The sequence below is a fragment of the Sesamum indicum genome, linkage group LG6 (genome assembly GCF_026168435.1).
Source record: "Sesamum indicum cultivar Baizhima isolate 11 linkage group LG6, ASM2616843v1, whole genome shotgun sequence".
NCBI lineage: Eukaryota > Viridiplantae > Streptophyta > Magnoliopsida > Lamiales > Pedaliaceae > Sesamum > Sesamum indicum.
Genome location: NC_142662.1, coordinates 27677679 through 27705406, shown reverse-complemented (window position 1 = coordinate 27705406; position 27728 = coordinate 27677679). Strand labels below are relative to the sequence as shown.

The window sequence follows — 27728 nt, the reverse complement described above, 5'->3', positions numbered from 1 at the left end:
CTGCTCATTAAATTGGTCCACCTAACATTACACAGACCCCTTCAAAGTTTGGACCTGTCCTCCTCTCCTTCTTAAGTCATGTCATTACTGAGGACTCACCAGTATTGCTATTGCATTTCCTTTCATGTGAGAGTAAATTCGTTAACGTGGTGGTTGACGGGTAGTTGTCTTGATAATGTCCTAAAAGGAAATTACTTGTTCTACTTGGAAATTTCATTAATGTTGCGGATGAGCATTTTTTACTCACATAATCAACATTGAGCTCACGTCGGTGGAGCTTCAACCCATTATTTTTTATGGGTTGAGTTATATAGGGCTAAAAGTGTTTTGTATCAGACTTGATTCCTTATATTGAACACGGTAAACACACCATTAACTTATATTATTTTTTAAATTTTGCTTGAATGTAGTGATCCTTATATTAGTTGGTATAGTAGCATAAGTATAGGTATAGTCAGCGTCAGTCCCTTTAATTAGAGACGGCCACGGGTGGTGAACGAAATTAGCTCTATTAGGCTATTAGGCTCTGCCCTGTTAATGCCTTCCCCCCATACCCCACAAACATATTACTTGAATCCTCTTGGGTGCCTTTGACAACTATCTCTAACAAAACCCGCTTGTTCCTCGATTGGGTACCAGAGATTCTTGAAGAAAGTAATATCTCCAAGATACTACAAGGAAGAAAAATCTCGTGCTGTCCTGTCTCACTAGTGCCAGAAAAGAACAAAGTCGTGCGGGGCCACAAAAATCTTGCAACAGTTGAGATAACATTAAACTTTTAATTTTAAAGCATATACATAATCTTAATGATAAAGACAGATAGTTCAGAATTCTATAGCTATAAAATAATATTCAGATTTTAAGGCATTACGAAAGTAATTTTAATTAGTAAAAGTATAAATTGCTAACAGAAAATAGTTTGAGTAATCAGTTTCGTATGTGAAACTTAGAACGTTTGAGCTTTGACTACTGAATTGTGGCTCTAAAATTGTTAAAAGTTTTTATGAGTTGAAGGAAGATGATTAAAATTCCTTAGCTCAGCTGTAAGGTGTGGCGCATTGAATGATTGGTAGAGTCTATCTCTGGAGTCTCGCCTCCTATTGCCAATAATCAACCTATTTCCAACTGCCCCATCATTCTTTACATATGCTTTTACTTGCTATGAGTTTCTGCTCACCCAGCGTATTAAAGGCCTCTCACCCTCTCCCTCTCCACCACCTTCATCACCAAAGCTGCCTTACACCTGCTTTCCTCTGTAAGTTCTTTTCTAAACTGGAATCTTCACATGGTTTCTCACCATCTTTTCTGTTTCCTTTTTCATTAATTGATACTCTCTCTCTCTCTGGAGATGATGCCAAAAACTTCTCCTTCTACTTTGAAATTCTTTTAGTTGCCAAGAAAACTTCTGATTATGATACTCTTTGGTGCTGCCATTTTAGTAGTTTTTGCGAAGAATACTAACACTATGTATGTATATCTTCTATGATTTCTTTCTTCTTGCTGCACGTAACTCAGGTTTGTATGTAAAACTTGATCGTCTATCCTTTTTCATCTTAACCATCAAGCCCCTAACACTAATTTTGGCACACAAATACAATCGGACAGGTGTACCAATACTGTATCTTGAAAAGGTCATGGTTAAATTTCAGCATGCATCAACTTTTCTGGTTGGCCAGTTTTCTTTGATTTTAATTTCCCAGCTAATTATAACAAGTCAGCCAACTGCATTTATGATCAACTAAGAATAAGGCTGTAGTCCTGCCCCCATTTATGGTGGTGGGTCAACAGTGACGTTCTTTCTTTCGGTTTCTTCCATGACCGTAATTTTTGCTTACATCGAATTTTTTCGTCTGGAATAGTAGACTTCTTGTTGTTGCTTATGTCTGCTGTTTCTTTTTCTTTTCTTTTTTTTTTCTGAATTAGTAGACTTCTACACCGCACCATTTCTCTTATGCTTAGGCATTCTTTGAGAAATTTCTGCAGAAAATGAAGAAATTTGCTGTGAAGGTAGAAGAAGGAAAGAAAGGCAGAGATGGGAAACCATCAGTCGGTCCTGTTTATCGGAATCTACTGGCCGGAAATGCTTATCCACCTGTTGATCCTAATTTATCCACTGCTTGGGAAATTTTCAGGTGATCTTGGTAGCATACTTAGCAAAGTTAAAATTTTAAAGCAAATATAGTCTTGCAAGTTTATACTCCTTAAAACTTCACTAGCTTGTTAGCAGGTCTTTCTGCAATCAAGAACTTTGTTTAGAGGATTATCTTTCCAGTTCATTAGCAAAACCAAAGTTTTCATGTGCAGAGCATCAGCGGAGAAACATTCTGGGAATAGGATGCTGGGATGGCGAGAGCTGGTAAACGGGAAGGTATAAAGTTAACACTATTTTTAATTCTACTGCTATTATATAATCTACTAGACAGTCGTATTTTTGTATATTAGTTTGGCTAAATTTGTGTTGAAAATCCTGATTCAATCTTTCACCTTCAGTGGGGACCTTATGTATGGAAAAGTTACAAGGAAGTGTACGAAGAAACTCTGCATGCTGGTTCTGCCTTGCGTGCTCATGGTTCTGAACCTGTAAGAAAATGCATATAAAGCATTAGTATGGATACTGAATGGATTATCAAATAAACTCCATATCCTTTTTAATGGAACTCATCAATTGTCTTATTTATCATAGGGTGCTCGAGTTGGAATTTACAGCTCCAATTGTCCTCAGTGGATTGTGGCGATGGAGGTCGGTTTAGGAATGATTTCCTCAATTTTTTCCGCCAATGGTTTTTATGTCTGTTTCTTTTTCTTTTTTTCTCCCTCATCTCAATTGTTGAAGTGTTAACATCAACTTGTCAGGCCTGCAACGCCCACAGCCTAATTTGTGTCCCTCTATATGATACCCTTGGTAAACATCTTGCTTTTCTTGGAAGTAACTTCAGATTAATTGATTACATTCTTTTGCATGGTTTTTAGAATTTCTGTATTCAACCTATAGGATTCTTGGTGTTGATGTGGAATGATTGAGCTCTCTCTTATTTGTGCCTTAGCAGGGCTAATCTTTCTCAGTTATAGTATGTGTGAGTTCAAAATTTTCTAGAATAAATATAAAAAACCAGCATTACCTGAATGGTTTCCAATTTTTTGTGCCTGAGTTACTGGAGATTAATGAGAAAGACGTTGCTAAATGAAATGGTTTGCCAAAAGTTTCTCAACATCAATTTCTCGTCAATTCTTGGCTTTTTTGGAGACAATACAAAAGTTTTACCATATATATGGTCTGAATAAGAAGATCCCGAGTAGTTGGGATAATTTTTCAACTGCAACTTCAAAAATTAAATGACCTTGCTGATTTTCGTTATGGCAGGCACGGGAGCAGTTGACTACATATTAGATCATGCTGAGATTGATGTTGTTTTTGTTCAAGATAAGAAAGTGAAAGAAGTGAGCATCACAAACTTATTCTGTATTTTCATGTTGGTTTATCAGCATCAGTCCTATGTTTACGTTCTCGGAATGGGTTCTTGACTCTAAACAAATCCTGATTGCAGCTTTTGAATCCTGAATGCACTCATGCACGAAGGCTAAAATGTGAGTGTAAATCTGAATTACTTGTACCTGCTGAAAACCTTTTCACCAAGTTCTGTTTTGGTTGCAGTGATTGTTTGCTTCACTTCATTAACAGAGGAACAGCAGGGTAAGGCTGCCAGTATTGGCATAAAGACATGTTCTTGGACTGAATTCCTTAATATGGTAAATTTCTTTTAACCCATTTATCATCTCCTTTACCTTGTTGCTGCAATTGAATATTCTAGTGACCACGAGTACTGTTTGAAGTGAAAATATGTTTGTCCTTGCTAATTAGTATCTTTCAATACTTCGTTAGGTCTGAGCATAATTTTGCTTCTTAGCATCTGCTCTTCCTTTGTGTCAGGGGAGAGAAAATCCAGTTGAGATTTCACCGCCAGAACCATCTAGCATTTGCACAATAATGTACACTAGTGGCACCAGTGGTGCTCCTAAAGGTGTCATATTAACCCATGAAAACATTTCAACGAACATAAGAGGTGTGGATCTTTTCATGGATCAATTTGAAGATAAGGTTAGTGCAACTTCTTAATGTAGTCTGATTTTCTAGCATTGTACTCATTACAGTTTTCTTTTTTCTGGTTTGTTAATCTCCTTCTCCACTTTCTGTAAGATTTTATCATGTGAGCTTCAGTAGTTCCAAAAGTGATATCACCTGTTGAGGCAGCTGTATAATTCGTGATACCATATATGTTTTTTCTGAATTCTGGGTGATAAATATTGAAGTCTTATAAGTTCTGCAGGAGGAATTTTATTTTCTTTAACCTGTTATTGAACTACTTACTGTCTGGACCCTTGACAGATGACAGTGGATGATGTGTACATATCGTTCCTACCCCTAGCTCACATTCTCGATCGTATGATTGAAGAATATTTCTTCCACAAGGGTGCTTCCGTTGGCTACTACCATGGGGTAAGTTACTAGAACTTAATTTCATTTGCACTCATATTGCCATGAGAAAATGAATCTTTTGTCAACCAGATGCATCCGTTCTTGACAATAGGTGTGAATGCTAGCTGGCAGACAAATTAAATATTAGGAGATATATTCAGCAAAATGCAACCAACCTAATTCCATGCTCAAATGAAACAAAAGCTAGAATCTTTTATAATAAAAGGAAAAACAAAAGTGAAAAATCAATGTTGCTCAAAACTCAAGCATGATGTCAGAGAGGGATGGTAATTTTGTAGGAAAAGACATTCTGACTTATTCATCTTTTGTATCTGAAACAATAAGATATGTGAAATTCTTGTTTCCCACAATTGATTTCTAAAGGCTAAGGAGTAGCAAATAGAGTTTTCAGGCCCTGATTTCTGGTGGCCGATTCATTGATATCTGATCATCTTTCTTCTGCTTCCTGTTGAAGGATATCAATGAAATAAGGGATGATCTGATGGAGTTGAAGCCGACATTTTTGGCAGGAGTACCTCGAGTTTTTGAGCGAGTTCATGAAGGCATAGATATTTGCTTCTGCTCATTTATTTGCACCAATATGCCTAATGGTGTTTAATGGTTGCTCTCATCTGTTCTCCAGGAGTCTTAAAAGCACTTGAAGAACTCAACTGGAGGAGGAGAAAAATTTTCCACATGCTTTACAAATAGTAGTAACTTGTCTATTATTAGGATTCTTGGTCTTCAATAAGTCTATTTTCTCCTTGCACAAGTATGAAAGTGAACACATGTGATGAAATTAATATCTTTGCATCTCATGATACAGCAAACTTTACTGGATGAATCGAGGGTACAAACAGAAAGATGCATCACCTTTGGCAGATCTACTTGCTTTCGGGAAGGTTGCCTTTGTCTTCTGTCATTTGATTTGATTTACATTTTGAATGCTGCCATCATGCCTTAGGCCAAGCTTCCAGAAAGGGCAAAATAACCAGCTCTTGATCTTCCCAATAACACTACTTGGTTATTGATCCTACATTGCCCCATCTCGTCCTGATGGGAAGCTGAAAACAACCTGGTGTCTAACATGTTTTATTTGCTTTTCTTAAGGTCAAGAACAGGTTGGGTGGCAGAATACGTCTGATAGTCTCTGGTGGTGCACCATTAAGCAGTGAGGTGGAGGAGTTCCTTCGAGTTACTTCCTGTGCTTTTGTAGTGCAAGGCTACGGTATAAACTCTTTATGTTCCAAAATGGACAAGCAAATGCCATTTAGAATAGGCCAAAAATGCAAGAGGAGATGAAAAAAGCTCTTCAAGCATTGTGCAATTATATGGTGTAAAGTTCGACCATATTGTTACTTGCTACGTTATGTTTTCCTTTGAATCACAATCACATGAAAGTGCTATTGGACAGTGTCTTACTGTTCTAATTGGAAAGCTATCTAGTATGACGTCATCCTGCAGTTCAGGTGTGTATTACACTTCGAGCTTATGCAAAGTTATTTGTGCAGGACTGACGGAGAGTTGTGGATTGTCCACTATCGGCTTTCCAGATGAGATGTGCATGATTGGTACAGTTGGTGCGTCATTTGTATATAATGAGATCTGTCTAGAAGAAGTCCCAGAGATGGGCTATGATCCGCTTGCAGATCCTCCTCGTGGTGAAATATGCCTTAGAGGGAAAACAACATTTGCAGGATACTACAAGAACCCGGAGTTGACGCAAGAAGCCATTAAGGATGGATGGTTTCACACAGGTTCTCTTCATTTTATATTAGACCATTATACGACATAACGAAAAATATAATTAACCGAATGTTTAATCAACCATCACTATTCTCAGGTGACATTGGAGAGATGTTACCCAACGGAGTCGTAAAAATCATTGATCGAAAGAAGAATCTTATTAAGCTGTCTCAGGGAGAGTATGTTGCTCTTGAATATTTGGAAAAAGTTTACGGCATTACTCCTATTGTTGAAGATGTAAGCATCACATAATGATAATGCGTAAGAATTTGGCATTTTCAAATCCGTAACTATTTCCCTAATTGTGTTTTTCCCGTCATTCCTTTTAGATATGGGTGTATGGAGACAGCTTCAAGTCGATGCTGGTTTCTGTTGTGGTACCGAATGAGGAGAACACCAAGAAATGGGCACAGCAGAATGGACAGAAAGGATCCTTTATGGATTTATGCTCCCTTGACCAGCTCAAAGATCACATCCTCCTTGAGCTGAAGTCCACTGCTGAGAGAAACAAGGTCCAATACATCATTCTTGAAATTGTTGTTGAGAAAGATGGATTTCATCCTCTAACTGATTCATTTTCTTGGTGAAAGCAGCTGAAAGGATTCGAGCACATAAAAGGTGTAATTGTGGAGCCTAAGCTTTTTGAATTGTCTGAAAAGGAATTGGTGACAGCAACGCTGAAGAAGAGACGAGACAGGCTGCTCAAAAATTATAAGGTAACCACTTCCCCTTTCCAGTTTGCTATTGCGATCAACCAACATTACTCGTTCTAATAGTCAGGCCAACCATAATGCAGGTGGAAATTGATGCGCTGTATCAAACACTAAGAGCAGCCAAGCCATAGTCATATGTATACTGAGTTGCAGCAATGGCTTGCCTTGAGTTTGATAACAGTTGTAATGGCACTGCAGGCTGCAGCTGAGAAAAAACTGGGAACGTAATTGCCATTTTGCAGAAGGACGTTTATGTGAGAATAATTGAGCATCTATGTATCCATATTGACATATTTATTTATGATGTAAAAGAAAGCAAGTAGGTGATGATGGTAGGTGTAATAACTACTTTGCTGAGTTCAGTTAAACTTCAATCCTTGTAATTAATGGCATGAGCAAACGTTTAGAGAGAAGAAGCATTATTGTGATGTGAAGGAAGAAGGTTTTCACTTTTTAGGCATCTTCTCTTATTTTCTATTAGAGTTTATGGACGTAAGTTTCCATATATGATGCACAAAGATTGTTTAATATTTTTTACCTTATACTCAACTTCACCCTTTCTTGATTAGAACAAATATATGTGATTTACAGTTATATTTTATTAATTCAGGCGCAGCCCATGAAGATGAATATGATCCAAGTCCCAAGGTACAGTTGATGGGGTAAAATGTAAAGTGTATTTAACCTATGATTATTAGAATATGAGCTTTGTTTCAAACATATTCCGCTCTCTCTCTCTCTCTCTCGCCCCAGTCAATGCCCCTGCCGCGCGCATTTGCGCCCCTCTTTCGGGCTTCTCCCCTCCACATTTTCACGCTTTCCACCGTCAACTTAAACCACAGGATCAATGAATGCCTCCGCGACGGCAATGTCGTTGGAGCCCGCAAGTTGTTTGATGAGTATTCCCACTCGAGAAACGTCGTCTCATGGAACTCCTTGATCAACGGCTGCTTTAAAACCCGTCAAATTTCAGAAGCCCAGAAACTGTTCGATCAGATGCCTCAAAGAGACGTCGTTTCTTGGAACACCATGCTTTCAGGTTTTCGGGATGCACAAAACCCGCAGAAAGCTCACCAGTATTTCCTTCAAATGATCGAACATGGTTCGAGGCCGAATGAGCTCACTTTTTCTGTACTTATGAGCGCATTTTTTGATACGGAGTTTGATGTTTTAATTCCACAGTTGCATGCTCTTGTGATCCATTTTGGGCTTAATCTCAACATTTATCTAGGGTCTGCCTTAATGAGGGGATACATTGGTTTAGGTAATTGCCATTGTTTTCATAGAGTGTTTGATGAGATCTTAGAGAAAGATGTGGTGCCCTGTAATGTGTTGATCTTGGGTTATATGGAATTTGGTTTGATAAGTGAGGCTAAGAGGGCTTTTGATGAGATGCCCGAGAGAAATGCTTTTTCTTGGAGTATCATGATTAATGGGTATATGAAGAATAAGATGGTCAGTGAAGCAAGAGCAGTTTTTGATAGGCTAAGTGAAAAGGATGTGGTCTCATGGACTGCCATGATTAGAGGTTGTGTGCAATGTGAGAAGTTTGCGGAGGCTCTGGATATGTTTCTCTTGATGATGAACTCTGGAACACGTCCTAATCATTATACTTTTTCAAGTGTTTTAGATGCTTGCGCAGGTTGTTCCTCTCTTGTTATGGGCAATCAAGTTCATGCGTGCATCTTGAAATTTGGTATTCCTCTAGATGTGGTTTTAGCAACATCCCTTGTTGACATGTATGGGAAATGTGGGGATATAGAGGCAGCATTTTGTGTATTTCAGTCCATGGTGATAAAAAATTTGGTATCATGGAACTCGATTATTGGAGGTTATGCAAGACATGGACTTGCATCTAGGGCATTGGAGGAGTTTGAGAGGATGGTGAAGAGTGGTATTGTTCCTGATGAGATCTCATTTATCAATGCTCTCTCAGCATGCGGGCATGGAGGAATGGTTAAAGAAGGTGAGGAGCTTTTCAACTCCATGCAAGCAAAGTATGGAATGCAAGCAGAGATGGAACATTACTCGTGCATGGTAGATCTATATGGTAAGGCAGGTCAGCTGGAAAAGGCAGAAGAATTAATTAAAAGGATGCCTTTTGAGCCTGATGTCGTTGTTTGGGGTTCATTGCTTGGGGCCTGTGGCTTACATTCCTGTCTGGAGGTTGGTGAGATTGCAGCAAATGGAATATGCAAACTGGAACAAGATCACCCTGCAGTTTACTCAGTCCTATCCAAGATATATGGTGCAAATGGAGTTCGGAGTGCTGTGATTCAGCTGGAGAATATGGTCCAAAAATGGCATGCTAGAAAACAGAAGGCTGGGAGTTGGATTGAATATAATTCACGTGTCACTTGATAACCTGATGGGTTGGTTATTCATATCCTGACAAGTTTTTACAGCCTGGCAGCTTCTTAGCTGTCCCTACGGACTCCCAGACTTTCGGTATCTTGCCTTATCATCTACACTCTCAAGGCTGAGAGTACTTTATAGATGCCACACTGAAACCCCACAGCCAAGAATAGAATGAGAGAAAGATGTTGTGATGATGAAAAAAATGAGAGGAGAAACAAGACAGAAATAGGCCAGTTGAAACATCAGTTTCATTTGACATGCATTGTGCATAGCAACCTAATAGGAGCTTCCTTAAGCTGCTATAAGATTTTGACCGCAATGTTGGAACTTCATCATGATAAAATTGTGATCCTAACCAAAACTGGTGGAGATCTGCCAATGCAGTCGGTGAAAGCCGTGATTGTTTTCCAGTCATGTAGAGTTGATCCATAATTTTGTACAAGATGATACTATTATCAGCCATCAGATAAAGCCAGATGGATTGGTTATACATACAATTGAAATGGTCTCTGTATTCAGTTGCGCTGAAGCACATGAACTCCCTGACCTGTCAATGTAGCATCCAAATGCACAGTTGACTGGTAATCTAAAAAGCAGACCGTTTCCGGGACAATTCCTGGCATATATCCGGTCATCCTTACTGTTTATGAATGCTGCAAGGTATAGTCCAGTGATTGGATTATAGCAGCATCTTGATGATTAATTTTTTGCTGATGAAGAAATGAGAACGGGTTGATGGGTGGTAGAGTCCATTACAGTAACTTATTTCCTCAATCCTAACAGGTGAAGAAGCTAGGAAGTTTAGCATTTCTTACTTGCAGTTCAAGTAGTCCGCTAATCTGAAGGAAGGCAACCGCATGGTTATAGGATTCAAATTGGCAGGGTCCAAATCCAGAAAAATCCATCAATAAATGATGAAAATCTCTGGGTAATTCTTCAATACTACCACCTATAATGTTGACAGCATCTCTGCTGGCATGTGGTGTTTGGACATAGAATCGGGTCCTTGTGAATGGGCAAAACCAGGTGCTGTTGTTGACTGTTGAATTTGGTACAAGTTCCGATCTGCAATCAAAAGGTGACCTTATTGCAATTCAACTTTAAAGAACACCCTATTTGATTTGAGTGCCATTATTTTGAAGTTAAAGGAGCCAGTACAGGAACCACTACTCTTCTATTCTAAGAATTGTGAATCTTGTAAATAGAGAGAGCGCCCGCCCGTTCTTTACTGAATCATATATCATATGACATTATTATAATTTGTGCCACTGAATTGTGTAGTGCGTCAATTTTACCACATCCTTCTGTATTTTAACGCAAGTCTTGTGAGCTTTTTACCTAAACTACTTCTTTTCAATTGCCTCATGATTGTTGTGAAGTACTTGGACCATCGATTGCAATCTTCACATGCTATACCTATTAACTAGTGGAAATGTCGCAATTGAGGTTCTCTTCTCAAGCACACCCAATTAAGTAAAAGATCTCTCATTTTCCATGTTATTGGTTGAAATAAATAATTCAAAATCAAGAAAGGCAACCATCAAACCAAAGACCAAGATAATTCCCACTAATAATTATCATAAGTCAAGTTGCCCTTATCACCTTAAGTTTGTAACCGGTGGGCAGAAAGGTGAGAATGCCAACATCACATGCCAAGTCAATCCAACTACAGAACATAGACAATCTTAGATCTCTAAACACATCAGAGGCCTCTCTCACGCATAGCTCGAACCCTCATAGGCAATCCATAGAGGCGGATAAAACCAGCAGCATCAGCTTGATTGTAGATATCCCCACTCTCAAATGATGAGATGTCTTCCCTGTACAGACTATAGAGGCTTTCCCTGCCTGTTACACTGACAGATCCTTTGTAGAGTTTTAAAGTTACCGATCCGGTAGTAGTCTTTGTAACTTCCTTCATAAAAGCATCCATTGAGTCACGAAGTGGATCAAACCACCGGCCAGCATATACTAACTCAGCATACTTCAGGGCAAGAAAATCCTTAGTTTGCATGGTTTCACGATCAAGGGTTAGAGACTCAAGTTCACGCACTGCAGTGAAGAGGATAGTTCCTCCAGGAGTTTCATAAACCCCACGACTTTTCATGCCAACAAGCCGATTCTCAACCATATCTATACGCCCAATGCCATGCTTCCCACCAATGTCATTTAACTCAGCAAGTAGAGATGCGGGAGACAGATCTTTTCCATTAATTGAAACAGGGAGACCTTGATATATACCAACTTTTACATACCTATATTGTGTACATGAAGGATAAGAGAAGTAATCACTGAAGTATAAATGATCAATGAAATGAAAAGGGATCTATTGCACAGGAGAAAACACTCAATGAACAGGAGTTTACAAACAGCAATAGCAACTCACTCAGGTTGATCGGGTGCCTCTTTTGGATCAACAGTCATCATGTACATGTCTTCCTTTGGCTCTTTTCCTGGGTCCTCCAATATATCCCCCTTTAATATCAGATTGCACCAAGCCCATCAATATTAAAGATCCATGAGAAAGAACAATTTGCAACTCATGATCACAGCAGAAAGAAACTTAAAATCTAAATCCAGATTCTTGCATATGTTAATTATATAAATGAATCCTCAATTAGCTTACGTGCTTACTTAGCTTATGGCTTACACATCTATGCCAACTCTTCTCTGGGTAGTTTCCCTTGAAAACCATACAATTCTACATTGTTTAGAATATGGATTTATATGCAGAAATATAAAATAACAAGTTTGAATAGAAAACTCATGAAAAATAGCTTGTCAGACGATGCATACTCCATGCTTATTATAGTGAGTTTTTAAATCTGATGCTACAAAAATCATAACACATAGGTGACAAGGAATTTTCCTTGTCACGGTTACAGGAAGTCACAAAGAGGTTGTGTTCGAACCTGGGCGTGTGCGTGAATGTATTGGTGTGTGCGTTTAAAAAATAAAAGAATAATACTTTCAACCAATATTAACATCCTTTAGAAGCTTCCAGCACAGGGAATTCACCAATTACCTCATGACTGAGATGCCACAGATTCCTATCTCTGCTATAGATAGATTTCTTTGTCACTGGAACCGGCACATTATGCTTTTTAGCATATTCAATTGCGTCTTCTCTTCCCCTAATTTCCCATTCCCTCCAAGGAGCAACAACACTGAGTTCAGGATTCAGGGCAAAGAAAGTGAGCTCAAAGCGGACCTGCAACAAAAGAACAGACTCACAATAGTTTCCGAAGTAAAATGGAAGTTGCTGAAAGTGCAAAGCTTAAACGAGAATCCGCACATATTCGGAGAAGTCATGAAGCCAACCTGATCATTTCCTTTCCCAGTACATCCGTGAGAAACAGCATCAGCTCCAACCTCTTTGGCAACATCAACCATTGCCTGTATTGTCAATGCATTTGATTATGCTATTCATATATAGAGTAAACAACAAAAGTAAGGACAAATGCTGAAACTTATCTCCATCAGGAAACATTATGCCTGAGAAGGAAGCGTACACATACAGATAAATGGCATTAAGCTTGATCGAGTTAGACATAGATACAAGCAGGAAGCAGGGGCAATTCGGAACTTAGAGATATAACGTCATCACATAACCAAACAAGTGGAGTTTAAATAAGATTTCCAGATACAGATTAATTTACCGATAATAACTGGAGGATGTTGAAGAAATTCCACTTTTCCTTTTATGTAATCTTTACACTGTACCTTTGCAATAACTGGACGAGCCATTGAAGTCCCAAGCAAGTATTTTCTCTCATAGATTGCACCAGCTTGCAAGCAAGGAAAGATAAAATCTCTCACAAACTCCTCCTTCAAATCCTTCACCACTAGCTGACATGCCCCACTAGCCTTGGCCTTTTCTTCCAAACCTTCCAATTCTTGTAGCCCCTAAAGTTCATAGGATTTGATAAAAAACAAGACATTAATTTATATCCAAACCATCACTACCTAAATGTTTGTTCCCCTACATCTATTTTCGATGTCAAGACAAATAATTGTACGCAACATATCTAACTTAAAAAGTACTTCAATACAAATATCCGTTTTTCTTAAAGAGATGCAGTCGTGTAGATTTATTTTTCGCATACTTGGCCGACATCTGCAGTGAAGCAAACAACCTCGCATCCATAATTCTCCCTGCAATGCACAAGACGGTAAAAGAACATAAAACACCATAAACAATATGTGTATTCAGGCTGGGAGAAGCATTCTAAGATGCTGCAGTCACTAAGTTACGGATATCCTGATAGAACGGTTTAATGATAAGAATAGAGTTCTTTATTCTAATAGTCATTCTTGTCTTTGATGTATACAATCTCAGACTTCTTAACTTCGGGGGCTCACAGATAAGGACATCACCGGAATTAATCACCAAGGAGCATAATAACAAACACTCAAATTAACCAAGTCATCATAAAAGTTGACCCAGCTAACACTACTCACCAAGGCATTTTGCACAGACACACTTGTTCCCAAGTATGGGGTTATACGACTTGTAAATCATATGCCTGAAGCCTCTTAGCACAGAAAAAAGAATGGAGTTGCATAAAGCTAACAACCATCTTGCTTAGAATGTGTCTGTGATATGATGTCTTCAAATTCAGGGACATATTTTGTTCTACCAATTCTCTTCAAATAATTTAGTAAGTATCAATACCTCAATCTTCAAAGTAGGACCAAGATAGCAACTCATTTATGTGGATTTGAGAGTTCTATTGCACAGGCATTGAATATATGACGCAAAAGAATGAGCCATGATTAGAAAAATGGCACAGAAGGAATCAAAATAATATATCCATCTTCAAACAACAATACAAATAGTAGAAGCACCCTCTAGTGTACAATATTGAACTATCATTATGCGATTTCGTATACATTAAAGTGAAAAAGAAGAAAGAATTGGCCGTCAAAGAATCACAGACATACCTAAGCCAGGGTACAATAACAGAGGTATCTAAACCACCACTATAGGCCAGGACCACTTTGTTCAACTTCTTACCCAGCAATTTTCCATCTACACCAGTAGAAGTCACAGCCTCCTTATCACTAGCCAAAACTGCTTGGATAGCTGCATCGAATTTCATTGGAGATTAGGAATAACAAAGGTCAGACATATCTTATAATTACATATGTGCACTGGTTCTTTAGAGCATATGTACATGATACATTTGAAAGAATCATCCACATGCACAAAGAAACTGGGGTCTCATCAGAGCGATTTACTTCAACACATGCAACCATTGTGTAGAAAACTAGAAAAATCCGCTCTCTCAACTCATGCTGATCTTTAGAAGAACTTTACATAGTTTCGCAAGACATTAAACCAAAACCAACCAAGAAACAAAGGTAATTAGATGAATAGAACAAGGTGTGTGGCCCTATGAGGCTGATACCATGATTGCCACGAGCAAGACCAAAGTGATCTCTGTTTTGAGAGATCGCAAGACCGTGAAACTCGCTGGCTTTCACTCCTAGCTGGCAACAAGAGGAATGAAAAAATATCAGCAACTCAGCCCATCATAATACCATTCATAAAAGATCAATTAACTCAATAGGAAATAATATAGAATACCTCTTGTTCTGAAGCCGTTTTCTTGGGGCAGTGAACTCTGCCATAGACTCTAGCTGAATCTACATTTTTAAGAAATTACGAACAGACTTAAAATTAAAACCGCATGTAAGGAGGAAAAGTATTTTATTCACTCAGCTCCATTCACGTATAATTAATACTACCTCGTTGAGAACCATTGAAAAGTAGATTGGTGGAAGAACACGAAGAGATTGCATGCAATTGAGCCATCCCTTTACGGTTGACGCAGTCGACAAATTTTATGTACTGAGATGTTAAAATATGCGGGATTTTAATAAACAGCTATATGAGACACCCCTTCACATGAACAATATAACATGCAAACCCATAAACGCCTTAAACCCGCCACAGTCTGTACCCAGTTCGCATTAGAAACAAAAATGGCAAAGCCAAAAAATACAAATAAACTTACAGAACAGACTAAATACAAATAATAATGTGAAACAATCTAGAGATTGAAACAAATTGAAAAGAAACAGAAGCTAAGAAGCGAACGATCTCGTGAATCACGAAGCATAAGAGAAAAGGAAGAAAGAGTCGGGCGGGGCGCCGGGTAACCCGGGCAGAAAATCCTAAACTGGTCAACGCAACAACCACAAGGTCGACTGAGAACTACAAAGTGTACAGGAAATACCTAGAACGAAATTAAATCCAAAGTAGAATTAATCACCGGCGTGAGCCAACGGCGGCGGAGTGGACTTGGTGGAGATTCGGACAAGCAGTATAGTGCAGTGAGTCTGTGGAGAGTGTGGAGCATTTAAGCGCGCTTCGGCTTAGTGGGCTTTTATTCATGGAAAACTCCAATACCAATAGCTCTCTCTATCTATCTATCTATGTTGGGCCAGAATAAGACCAAAATCCAAATTTGATGGGCCTACTTATGCTTAGTTGGGCCAACTGGACCATATAAGGCTGCCTTTTGCTTCTCTTAAATAAAATTACATTTATGTGGTGAAGGTGAATGAGCCATCTAAAGTCTTCCGTTCTTCATAACAAAAATTACATGTCCATAACTATCAAAAATATATCAATTAATAATAATTCAACTTTTAGCAACTCACGAAACGTTCTCAGAAAGCACCAATATTCTCGGTTCAATTATTTAAACATCTTTTAATTTCTTACCCCGCATATAATAAAGAAAATCATGGTTAGTAATTGGCGTTCATATATGTTCTCATACGCATATGGTTTTTGACATCCTACATGAATCATTAAAACATTTGACATAACACCACTGATCAACTAAAGTAGTTTTCAAAACCACCCAAACATCAATGCCCCCTCATTTACCTATTCCACAAATCATAACTTCTCCACATTCAGCCTACAGTTGCATAAATTCAACTTAAATTATCAGCCGTCAGATAATGGCATCAAAGATAAAATGATTACAAGAAAATGCCCAAGTCGCAGTCGCCTAACATTAAGCAACATCTAATGGAACAAATTCCCAACATCAGCCATGGAACTACCTTTTAGTTCTTCTACCCATAAACACAACACGGCCGATGAATATTCGGGAACTTGCCACCTTTCCCGGTCCATCCGCCGAATCATTCTACAGACGAGTACCCAATTCAGGCATCTTACACATTTATCACTCCATTTTTCACTTCTACCATTGTGGGAATGACAATTCTGATGCTAAAGTAGTTTGTTTTGTAACAGGGTTCACCAAACTTAAAAGCTGTATTACTCATTACCACAGGGTACACAATTTTAGCATCCATACAAACTGATTAATGTGAATGTTACAATAATATGCCACTATTCTTTGAACTTGAAACATTGAAGCGCGCTCCACCAGGGGGGGGGGGGGGGGGGTTGTGCTCAACCAAAATGCGGAGGAGACTTCCATGAAGATCTTCAGGTCTTCCTCCACGCATATCACTTCATTTCTTATTCCTGCTCTCTTCCCTCGCATTCTCCCGCTTCTTATACAGTTTCTCTAGTTGGCGCTTTGCTTCACAATTGGGAAAGTTGGAAAGGTCATAGTAATGCGGTGCGACATCAACCAACCTACAAACAATAAGAAATCCAAACAGATTTTAAAAATGGAATATAATAACAAAAAAGCATATCATGGAGATCAAGACCACTTACTGACGAAATTAAAATTTAATTACTATTTCACCAAAAAACACAAATATGAAAACAAGTGCTGGAAACCACCTGCCACACAGAACCATTCCCAGATTTTTTTAAAGAATATGAAAAGAAGCAAACATGACCATCATGCACCATCCTGCAGAGACTCACTCCTATAACCAACTTGAGCAAAAACCACACCTAACAATGGCCCCTTTAATCTATCTCTCTTTTCATCAATTTTCTCATTTTTGTTGCCACCAAGTACTTGAAGTACCAGAAGTCTATAGGAAAAAACATCTTTGTTACCACCAAGTACTCAAGTACCAGAAGTCTATAGAAAAAATATTTAAATATACACGAAATATCATCATGGAACTCCATGGAAAAATGAAAGGAATATAACAGCCTACCAAAAAGAAACTGAACAAAAGGTGTAGAAAGGGGACACTGAAAGCGCAAAATTACCAACCCATTTCCACCAATATGAAAGAAGGGAAAAGTCAACAGACACCCATAAGAGCCTCGAAAGAAATGAAAGATTAAAGTCGAGTGTGTCGATGACATTCTATACAAATTAGGGAGTAGCAACTCTAACTCCAACTTATGATTCCTTCTCCATCAGAAACAAAAGCATCAACATATCACGATGTCACTCAACTAGATTCTATGGACATGAGGAGAAAGCAGCACATTTTGGTTACATCAATCACCTCCTATAGCCCCTCGTAATAACAGTTGCAAGAAGGAGAAAATATGTACATATCACATGTGGCAATCTATTTTCCATGCAACAGCACAAAACATAGTGACCAGAAACTGACCATTCGCCACGAATATCCGTTACTGTACGAATGAAGTTCCTGCTTGTTAGGACATATTCATTGTAGATAACCCACTCCGGCTTATGGTCCAGGCAATTTGAAGGATGTAAGTGAACAACCTGCAACGTTAATTCATGCCATAAATATTGGTGAAGGAAACATATAAAAAGATCAGGATGGTAGAACACATATTAGACATTTTAAATGCAATATTGGGCACTGTTGTGAGCACATACTTGGTTGTCTTTCACAGTTAGATAGTGCCCAGTCCGCTCTAAATGGGCAACCTGCATAAAGTATCCAGCCAGCATAGCCTTCCTGATATTCACATAGTAATCACGGCTGTTAAAGTCTGTACTGCATAGCTTCAAATTGAATCTGGCCATAATGCGAGCTAGCTGCTGTCTGACATTGTCTGCAGACTTCAGTGCTCTATGATTGATAAAATTCTCATAGCACCACTGTGGATCTTCCTCTACACATCAACATTTATGAGCAAATATTAGCACCACTACATATAGCAAGAAAAGGGGAACCAAATGAAGAGATATTGAAACTATCACTCACTATTTTGTTTGTAAGCATGATACACATTCAACAGCGTGAGATGATCTCCGTCGATGTGCCCAAAACGAGCTTTTGCTTCATCTGCAGCTTTTTGAGCCTCCCTAGGCCGGACAAAGCAATTGGGTACTAGAGAAAAAATTGGTTATCACAGAGGAGGCCCACGGAAGGTCAGCAGATGTATAGAGGCCAGACGACACCATTTGCTTCATGAGAGAATACTGAGAAACTGCAACTATCTGCATCAGCACTTACTTAGAAATCCTTGGTACATGCCAATGGAGGCATGAAACCCAGACAAGAGATGCTGATGACAACCTAAACAGACACTCAGATACCAACAAGATACACGAGTGCTTTTGCACTCATGTATGCAATTAAGTATCTGTGGTTGCCACCCGCGGAACCATATCTGCAGATATATGACAACCAGAGCACAGACTTCACACATGATGAAGCACAGACTCGACAAAGAGGATCTACTTCTTTGTAGATATGGGGCAATACTCAAGACTGAGACAAAGAGTAAAGTTGCATACCTGAAAGCATAGCAGATATAGAGAGGATCTCGTTGGAACAATTAAATTCTGGACTGACAACCAGCATTTTCGCCATCTGAGGATCCAAGGGAAACTCACTCATGATTTCACCCAACTTGGTCAAGTTCCCATCATCATCGAGGGCTCCTAAGTAATTCAGAACCTCCAATGCTCTCATCAGAGTCTCCGGAGCAGGTGGATCCATAAAATCAAAATGCACCAGATCATCTATCCCCAGTTTTTTCAAAGTTAGAACAGTGTTCGCAAGGTTTGACCTTAATATCTCTGGATAGGTCTGCGGTGCAAGGTCATTGTGGAAACTCTTTTCAGTGTAGAGCCTGAAACATTTTCCAGGCTGCGTTCTTCCAGCACGTCCTGACCGTTGATGGGCACTAGCCTTTGATATAGGAGAAACCAACAGAGACTCAACACGAATTCGTGGATTGTAGACTTTTTGTTTTGCAAACCCAGGGTCTATGACATAAACTATGCCATCAATTGTCAAAGAGGTTTCAGCAATATTTGTAGAAACAACAATCTTTCTTCCTGGAGGACCACCTTCCACAGCCGGAGGTGGAGCGGGTTCAAAAATCTTCTGCTGCATTGCTGGAGGAAGTGTTGAATACAGTGGCACTATTTTAGCTGGTCCTACTTGATCCCCAGCATTAGCTATTTCCTTAGCTAATTTTTTACATGCATCTTCGATTTCCTCTTCACCGGTCAGGAAAACAAGTATATCACCAGGAGGTTCACACGCATGTATCTGATATACAGTCTTTATAGCAGCTTCGAGGTAATCCCTCTCAGGCTCCTGGGTATAAAAGATCTCGACTGGATGAAGCCTTCCAGGAACTTTCATGAGTGGTGCACCAAAAAAGTAGCCTTGAAACTTTTCAGCCTCTAGAGTGGCACTCATAACTACTAGTTTCAGGTCAGGTCTGTTTTTCAACACTTCCTTCAGAAGCCCAAATAGAACATCTGTTGCCAAAGTTCTCTCATGAGCCTCATCAAGAATTATCACTTTATATCTCTCCAGCAATGGATCTGTCATGGCTTCTCTTAAAAGCATACCATCTGTTAAGTACCTGAAACATAGAAGGAGATGTATCAGGAAAGTATCGCAATGGAAGACAAGTAAGAACTCCAACAAACAAACTGAAAAAGGAAGGGTCCAAATGATGAAAAAATTTACTTTAATACAGTCCGTGCACTGCTACAATCCTCGAAACGTATACTATAACCTACTTCCTCTCCAATTGTCACATCCATCTCTTCAGCAACCCTCCTTGAAACAGACATTGCAGCCACCCTGCGAGGCTGTGTACATCCAACCATGAACTTCCTACGTTTATCTGCAGTCTCTATCTCTACAGCATCCAGTACGAACTGGGGAATCTGTGACAAAACCAAAACGTTAAAATACAATCCCCTAGCTCAACTAATTAGTTCAAGGAAGGAAATATTGGCATAAGACAAAATCCACCTAAGTTATTGTAGAAACGTAATTAGAGAAGTGTCATAAAGTTGCAGAATCAATTAATAGAAAAGCTAATTTTAGAATTGCAGGTGTTGGAGAAGTAAGCAAGGAGATGAAAGAGAATAATGTATTAAACTTATAGGAAGTGTGAGAACTGAAAAGGGGATGAACCGGAAATACTTTTCCTTGCCATAACCACAATAGATAGCAAGAGGCAGCTCCCCATCTCCACCATGCATTGCTCTTTGTGGCAAATGCAAACTTGTAAACTTCGTCTTATCACAAAGGTTTGAGAAGGGGACCGCCTCTCACACGGGGAAAAAAAACAAATATTCATGCCACCGTCTTAAAACGTTTCCCACTTGCTGGCAATCGCAAACCAGAAAACACAGGAATTCGCTGGTTTTATATGGAGATGAAAAACTGCGACATCCTCTCGATAATGCGAGGCTTCATTAAAGCCAGCGGTTTAAGCAAATACTTAGCTCCAAAAGCTTGAGATCCCTAACGATAGGGGTCTATGAACTCAAATATAACATCATAAAACTATAAGGTGCATGAATACTAACCTGAGTGGTTTTACCACTACCAGTTTCACCGACAAGAATTAGGGTCTGATTGGTTCTAAGCGCCTGCAAAAACTCCTCTTTCTGGTGCCAGACAGGGAGAGACTTCCTCTTCTCTAAAATCTCATAATACCTCTGGGAATAAGGCCTTCCATTCCACCTGTTAATCGTCGAAGCGACCGCGGCAGTGGCCGTTCCCCCGCCGTTGGCTCTGGACATCTTCCCGGAAACAGCCGTCTCGTCCACTACATCAAACAGGCTCACCTTCCTCTTCCTCTCCGTTCCCATCTACCTAAGGTTCCTCCTCCAATGCCGTGGCAATAAATTTGTCCGTCAAATAGGGAGAGCGGAAGATAATATAGAAGGTCCGATGGGGAAGACGAAACCCTAGAGAGAGAAACTAAAAGAATGGTTAGGGTTTGCGGTCGCCAATATATAGTTACGTTAAACGGAGGGAGCTTCTGGATTTTTAATAAACCTATTATTATCAGCGTTTACCAAGCAACCGACATTTTTAAATTTTGGGCCTCAGCCCAAATTCAAATAGCGAAGCCCATTTGTGATGTGACTGCTAAGGATTGCTTGAGGTTGAGGTATCGTTTATTCAGTTATTCAAATGATAACCATAAATTGCTATAAAATTAAAAAAATAAAATTGATATTAATTATAGACAATTTATTTAAATTAATCTTTGAAAATGATCAAACTCAGGTTTATTTATATGAAGAATAACTGGTAATTTAATTTTTACCATCCTTTATGCATAATAAATGACAATGTCAAAATTTTAAGAAATATTTATTCAAAATCATAAAAAAGTAGTATTAAAAAAATAAATATTCATGTTAAATTATAGGTCTTGTGGTGCCATTTGAAGAAACCTTGTTTTGGAGAAGAAGATGACTTTTTTTAGCAAAGACATCATGGGGGGATGAGGGGAAGAAGGCACGAGGAAGGGAGTAATTTTACCCCTTATCCAATTGGACTATTCCAAAAGATGGGTGAACATGAAATTGAAATTGCATTGGTCCATGCTTCTTCCGAGTTGGGCAAACATTTACTACTCTTCAACACCTATCAATTGGAAACTATTTTTTATTGTAGAAATTAATAGTTTTGTTTGATTTTATTTCCATTCTCAATGTTTAATTTTAGATGAAGTTATGTTTCTGTATTTAATTCTATTAGAAGCTGTAATTTTTTGTAAGACCATAAACGAGTTTGAGATCCAAACCAACCAAGATGGAGAGACAAAAATAAAAGTGAGAGACCAAGACATCAAAGTCACACTCTTCTTCTTTTTCTTCATTAATAATATATAGTATAGATATGGTGTAGAGAAAGTATGTTATGAGATAATGGACAATACAACAATTATCAGCTTCACAATTATGACAACACTCGTGCCCTGTTGCTTTGTACTCTCCCTAATCTTCACATCCTTGCACCCTTAGCTCACTATCACATTTTGTAATTTTACTCTGCTCCTCAGAAGAAAACTCTCAACTTCTTAATACAACTTATCTTTCCCCTCCGTATATTCCGTAAGTTAACTTGTAAAATAAATAAATAAAATAAAACAACTGCAAGAATCCAGCAGCTGCTGCATACACACACAGAGCAACAATTTGCACCTCAGTTAGAGTTTGGTCTCCAGAAACGGTGTCTTGTGGCTTCAATTGTTTTCTTCTACTTCAAGATTATCCGTTGTTACCAGGCAAACACAACTCCAAAACCAGAGAGCTAGTTGTTAGATCTGCATCGACAAAGTTAAATAAATGATGGATTTAATTATTTTACGAGAAGCAAGTAATGAAAAATGGGGGGTAAAAGTAGTACGGACTTGGGTGGCAGAAAACTTGATGCAGCACCATCATCCGACATAACAGTTTTGTAAAGCTGGATAGGCGACAAGTCTGTTGTCTCTGGTGCTGGTTGAGGAGCCTCCGTGAGTGCCAAATTTGAACTACCGAGGGAACCAAGCCCTGCAGAGAAATAATTGACCACAAAAGCTAACAACATTATTCATCATTGTAACAACCTATTCAAATATACAAAGATAGGCCAACTATCAGCTTCGTTTAGCATCAGAGTGTTTGGATGGATTACAAGATCTTGATGCTCTATAAGTTTGATAGATGGCATGCAAACCACACAAGAAATTGGTTACTTTGAGAGACTCTTTGCAATGTGACCAAAGCCCTAACTTTTTTTATCTAACAACAAGGTATCTCAGCAAGCATATTTCAAATATGCAAAAAACTCTCTCTTGCTAGTTTCACTACTGTGAAAATATTCAACAATAGTTCCTGCCAGTGTCTAAACTGTAACGTTCCTGAAAGGGAAAATGCAGTACCCATTCCAGGTTTGTTCTTGCTCAGGTCAACTGCAACATAATCCCCGTGAAAAATATCAGCAGGCAAAACCTCTTTGTCCCAATGTTATCTCAGTGAAAATTGATCTATCTTGGGTGCATAAATGTGCAACATCTGAAAACTTACAAGCACCAAACCAGACAAAATGGGGAGACCCTTTGAGGAACTTAATAAGTAATGACATGACATAACTTAACACAATCAAATTGTACAACTCATTAAGATCTATCTGTTCATCCGCCTTCAATTGAAACGGATACAGAATAAAAATGAAAATCAAAACACAAGGTGACGTCTAGACATGGAGTTCCTAAAGCGAAACGTAAAACGTTTTCATCATCTGAAACATCAAATTCCCAACTTCTGAAACATATCAACTCATGACCCCTGATGCATGAAAATAAATTAAGATTTCAAGATATGAATAACGAAGTCATTCAAGAAGGGTTTGCGTCGTACACCATATATTTGATTTACTTCCCATTTTGGAGGATGTTTTCAACATCAGCAGAATGTACTACTTCCCATTTGTGTATGAATTCAGCAGATATAATACTTCTAAGAGAATATGATGATATACCTTGGAAGATTAGCACAAGAATAAAGAGAATCGTGATGACCATGGCCGATATAGTGCCACCAGAAGATGGTGAAAATGACGACGATGATGATGATGAGGGTGGCGGCAATCTAGCTGCTTTCATCTTCTTATATGCTTTAAGACGTTCAATCCTCTCCCGCTTCTTCATAGCAATCTTAGAAATCTCTTTGATCAACCTCATGTCAGCAGCATCCAAGGAGGGACCTTTAGGAGGCCGAGGCGGTTTGGGAGCCTTTTTAACTTTTCCAGCCTTCCTTCTCTCTTTCTCATGGTCCTTTTCAGCAAGCGGAAAAAGCCCCTGACACGGCTGCTGTCCTGGATTGTTATCCGCCAACAATGCCGTCGTCTCATGTGGATCCTCAACCAATCCTCCAGCAGAACTGGCATCTGCCTTTATGCTGGGCTCACTTTCGGCTGATTTATTGTATCCCAAAATCCCACCAACAAGCCTGTTCAATGATTTCTTCGCCTTACTCGAAACGGGATCTCTTTTGACATTAGCTCCATGACTTGCGTCACCACTCTCAATATCAACTACGACGTCTTTTGCTTTTGAGTTGCTATATTCCATTTTCCATTAATTTATATACTTATCTGGGCTTAATTCGTCAATTCTCCCCCTGAAATTATCTCTCTATGTTGTCCAAATCATACAGCGTGCATGTAACAACCAAATGGATGCACTGATCTCAATTTTTCACTTTTCCTATCAAGATGTTCAGTTTACCTCCAAAATATAAACAGGGCTCAGAAAAAACCCAGCAGAATTCCAAAGCAACAAAATTTCCTGGAATTAAAAAATCATGAAAACTTTCAAAATGTCAGGATTCCGGACAGGAGCCTCCAAGAAGACAACATTCGACAATTAATTTCCCTCGAAAGAATACAACATATAAAACTCAACATCAAGTGTTTGTCCAAACAAATAATGCAGCTGGAAATCGGAAATCCACAAAGGAACAATAAAAATACCAAAAGAAAATGAAAAAGAAAAACATGAGATAAAATTACGGAGAAATTGGGCGTACCAATTATGAAACAATATTTGGAAACCTCAAAATTCAGCGACAAGGCACGGAAAAAAGGAGGGTTTGTGAAGTTTCGAGAAAGAAGTTATCCACCCCCCATATTCAACTTTCCTTATATTGCCTCTTCTTTCCCCTTCAATATATTTACGTCCGTCGGGACGGACAAGTATGAAATGATGGATTGGATGAATACAGAGGAGAAGATGACGTCATGAAGCGAGGAGAGGCAACAACCAGACAACCTTTGTCGGGTAGCCCGACGATTGCTGGGCCGGACCATTTTATACGTCGAGGTTTTATAAACTTCATATTTTATCCATTCCACGTTGGCTATGAGTTGTTGTTTTTCTTTTTTTTCACCACTGCTTTTTCCTAATATTTCCAATAACCATAATTCCAGAATTTGCTGCGTTCATTTCTTCCACAAGTTTCAAACATTTTACCCAAATTTCCCAAAGCTTGAAAACCTTAGGCTTTGTTTGGATTTGTATTATCGCCTTTTTCGACATAAGATAAAGTACATTCAATGTTTATTTTTTTATTTTTATATCTTATTTGCGTATTTTTTTGTTTTTCAATTTTTTATATATAATATATATACATAATATAAAACAGATATAATTTAATAATAAATAGTATTTTTTGTCTCCCAAACATACAACAGTAAACATAAAATATTTATATATAAAAATATATGATTTGACGTGATTTTTATCTCCCAAATCTCAACATTATACCTACACCACTTATTTTAAAATATTTTAAATAATCCCAAAACACAAATCTAAACATATTATCTATTTTCAACACACACTTACTTATCTCTATTTTTCTTTTTCTATTTTTAAAACACCACACGAATCCAAACACAATGTTAGTATTTGTATTCATTTATTTTTCTCTCCGCTTTGAGTAATTTTTTATCATTATAGAAATTAAAAACAAAAAAAAAAAAGAACACACATAAATTTTTATTGTTTTTAAATTAAAACTATTTTTTTTATTTTTCCACATAATCTAAGATTCTTAAGATTTTCTATCTCGATTATTACATTTTTATATAATTGATGTAGGAATAATGGTTTGAAAGGTTGTGTCAAAGTCTGATGCATTGGAATAATTAAAGCAATTCTAAGGTGGTTTTTTTATCTTGAATGTTTTTTTTTTAAATAATAAATTTAATCTATTTGAAAAGCATATCCCGTTTTCGTAAATAGAATCTAAATTAAACAAAGTTGGACATAGTCGCAATATAATCACCAGCATATGCGGACATGAGTTACAAGCTTAGCAGGCTCACAAACAATTGTTAAGATGACCCTCTTTAATACACAATACAAATGTTTAAACAAAAATTTGAAAATGAGTCAACCTTAAAAAACAATTTTGGTCAACAGGGATGATGGTCGACAGCAGGATATGGGCAACACAATCCCCGGTAGGGCCGAAGCGGCAGACAAACGTATGGGGTCACCGAAATGAACAACGGTCCAATATTCCCATAGGCCCAACCTGGATAGTATTTGATGTTCCTTTTGTCTAGATTCCAATTATTTTCTAAATAAATCATTATAAGAAACACGAAAATAATATCTTAAAATTACTCCATTTCCTTTCTTATCATTCAGCCAAACAAGCAGAAAAGATAGAGAATTAGAACATAAACAAACATCGGTAATCAACGTCCATTGAGAAGCTTACGGCCAATCCTGTAAGAAGCATAAGCATCAATACAAGCATACTCAATCTGGTCCAGACTCAAGTTCCTAGCTTCCCAATTGCTCCGACAAACATGAATGGGCTTAGCCATGTTAAGCCCCACAAACCAGCTAGCCAGGTCCTTCAGCCCCGGCCTACGAATGAATTCCAATGGGTGACTTGCCATAGCCATTTCTTGAATGTCAGTCACAGCAGGGCAAACCAGCCCATACTCTTTCTGAAGCTTGTACGCATCATCCTCAACTCCAACTCCAACAAACGTGACACTGGGATGAACCAAGAAATTCTTGAGGGACTGAGGAATGAAATCCAAGTAAAAGAGTTGGAGGATGAGACACTTGGTGTCCGCGCAGAGCTGGAGTGTTGCAATTTTGTTGTTCTCCAAGGCGTAGGAGTTGGGCTTCCACTCGCAGTCCAGGCCGACTATGATACTTTGTCCACCGTACATGGAAAGCACTTCCTGCACCCAGTTGGTGACGCTGGCTGCCTTGTCCGTTACCGTCGTTTCAATTCTAACGCCTGAGAATGAAATCACATATTTGTTTGAGGCCATTAATTGATCTTCGTACAATTTTGCACTGACGTTAACCACTATTTATAGAAAGGTTTAATAGTGAAGAGAGTGAATGCATAATTTATTTAAGTTTCATGGGAAGATTAAAAGGCATGTACATTTTCCAACAATTCTCATTCAATGTATTTCTTGGAATCTGAAGGAGGACTTGATCTTTTGCAAGAAGCATTAGTTAGTTCAGACAAAATTTTCTCTAAATTAGACAAATCAATCATATTATGTGTGATTAGTCATTTTTGTTAGGTTATAAACACAAATACATTGTGTTTGTGATATAATTGGTTCAATTTCAATCAAGTTTGGGGTTCGAATTTTGCTTCAAGCTTGAAGGAAGCTTATTTTAACAATATATATACTTTTAATTAATTAATATATGATGTTTTATTAATATTCTTTTTTATATATAATTAGGAGATATATGCGTGATTTACTGATTTATTAGCTCCTTTTTCCCAATTTTTGAGAATGTT

At 38.3% G+C, this 27728-nt stretch overlaps 6 protein-coding genes across 7 annotated transcripts; 2 read left to right on the top strand and 4 right to left on the bottom strand.

Annotated features, from left to right (window-relative positions):
* Nucleotides 1-1047: 1047 nt before the first annotated feature.
* LOC105163021 (long chain acyl-CoA synthetase 1) lies at nt 1048-7393 on the top strand. The gene is made up of 20 exons (XM_011081222.3): nt 1048-1255; nt 1984-2132; nt 2305-2368; nt 2491-2580; nt 2684-2740; nt 2854-2902; nt 3362-3438; nt 3546-3585; nt 3653-3747; nt 3929-4096; nt 4385-4495; nt 4950-5037; nt 5118-5184; nt 5301-5376; nt 5585-5702; nt 5986-6231; nt 6318-6457; nt 6550-6732; nt 6814-6936; nt 7017-7393. Exons 2-20 carry the CDS (start codon nt 1987-1989, stop codon nt 7062-7064), a joined length of 1986 nt encoding a protein of 661 aa, XP_011079524.1. The 5' UTR covers nt 1048-1255; nt 1984-1986; the 3' UTR covers nt 7065-7393.
* A 133-nt stretch (nt 7394-7526) lies between these two features.
* LOC105163020 (pentatricopeptide repeat-containing protein At2g21090) lies at nt 7527-10588 on the top strand. Its single transcript, XM_020695174.2, has one exon. The coding sequence runs from the start codon at nt 7690-7692 to the stop codon at nt 9292-9294; it is 1605 nt and encodes a 534-aa protein (XP_020550833.1). The 5' UTR covers nt 7527-7689; the 3' UTR covers nt 9295-10588.
* Nucleotides 10589-10831: 243 nt separating this feature from the next.
* LOC105163023 (argininosuccinate synthase, chloroplastic) lies at nt 10832-15691 on the bottom strand. Of its 2 annotated transcripts, none has more exons than XM_011081224.3 (11): nt 15534-15691; nt 15043-15145; nt 14882-14940; nt 14703-14784; nt 14236-14377; nt 13398-13446; nt 13015-13197; nt 12613-12687; nt 12317-12502; nt 11678-11766; nt 10832-11546 (listed from the first exon to the last, which is right to left on the bottom strand). In XM_011081224.3, exons 2-11 carry the CDS (start codon nt 15107-15109, stop codon nt 10994-10996), a joined length of 1485 nt encoding a protein of 494 aa, XP_011079526.1. In that variant the 5' UTR covers nt 15110-15145; nt 15534-15691; the 3' UTR covers nt 10832-10993. The 2 variants fall into 2 exon arrangements, with proteins under 2 accessions (XP_011079526.1, XP_011079525.1); XM_011081223.3 differs by having other exon boundaries at nt 15570-15685.
* Nucleotides 15692-16572: 881 nt separating this feature from the next.
* Nucleotides 16573-21399, bottom strand: LOC105163024 (putative pre-mRNA-splicing factor ATP-dependent RNA helicase DEAH2). Its single transcript, XM_088881740.1, has 7 exons — nt 20964-21399; nt 20110-20312; nt 18918-20002; nt 18382-18507; nt 18051-18289; nt 17815-17933; nt 16573-16921 (listed from the first exon to the last, which is right to left on the bottom strand). Exons 1-7 carry the CDS (start codon nt 21246-21248, stop codon nt 16795-16797), a joined length of 2184 nt encoding a protein of 727 aa, XP_088737866.1. The 5' UTR covers nt 21249-21399; the 3' UTR covers nt 16573-16794.
* Nucleotides 21400-22239: 840 nt separating this feature from the next.
* LOC105163025 (uncharacterized) lies at nt 22240-25243 on the bottom strand. The gene is made up of 4 exons (XM_011081226.3): nt 24966-25243; nt 23917-24724; nt 22805-22946; nt 22240-22717 (listed from the first exon to the last, which is right to left on the bottom strand). The coding sequence occupies exons 2-4, from the start codon at nt 24506-24508 to the stop codon at nt 22705-22707; spliced, it is 747 nt and encodes a 248-aa protein (XP_011079528.1). The 5' UTR covers nt 24509-24724; nt 24966-25243; the 3' UTR covers nt 22240-22704.
* Nucleotides 25244-26555: 1312 nt separating this feature from the next.
* Nucleotides 26556-27275, bottom strand: LOC105163026 (3'-5' exonuclease-like). Its single transcript, XM_011081228.3, has one exon. It carries the CDS (start codon nt 27235-27237, stop codon nt 26644-26646), a length of 594 nt encoding a protein of 197 aa, XP_011079530.1. The 5' UTR covers nt 27238-27275; the 3' UTR covers nt 26556-26643.
* Between the last annotated feature and the right edge of the window lie 453 nt (nt 27276-27728).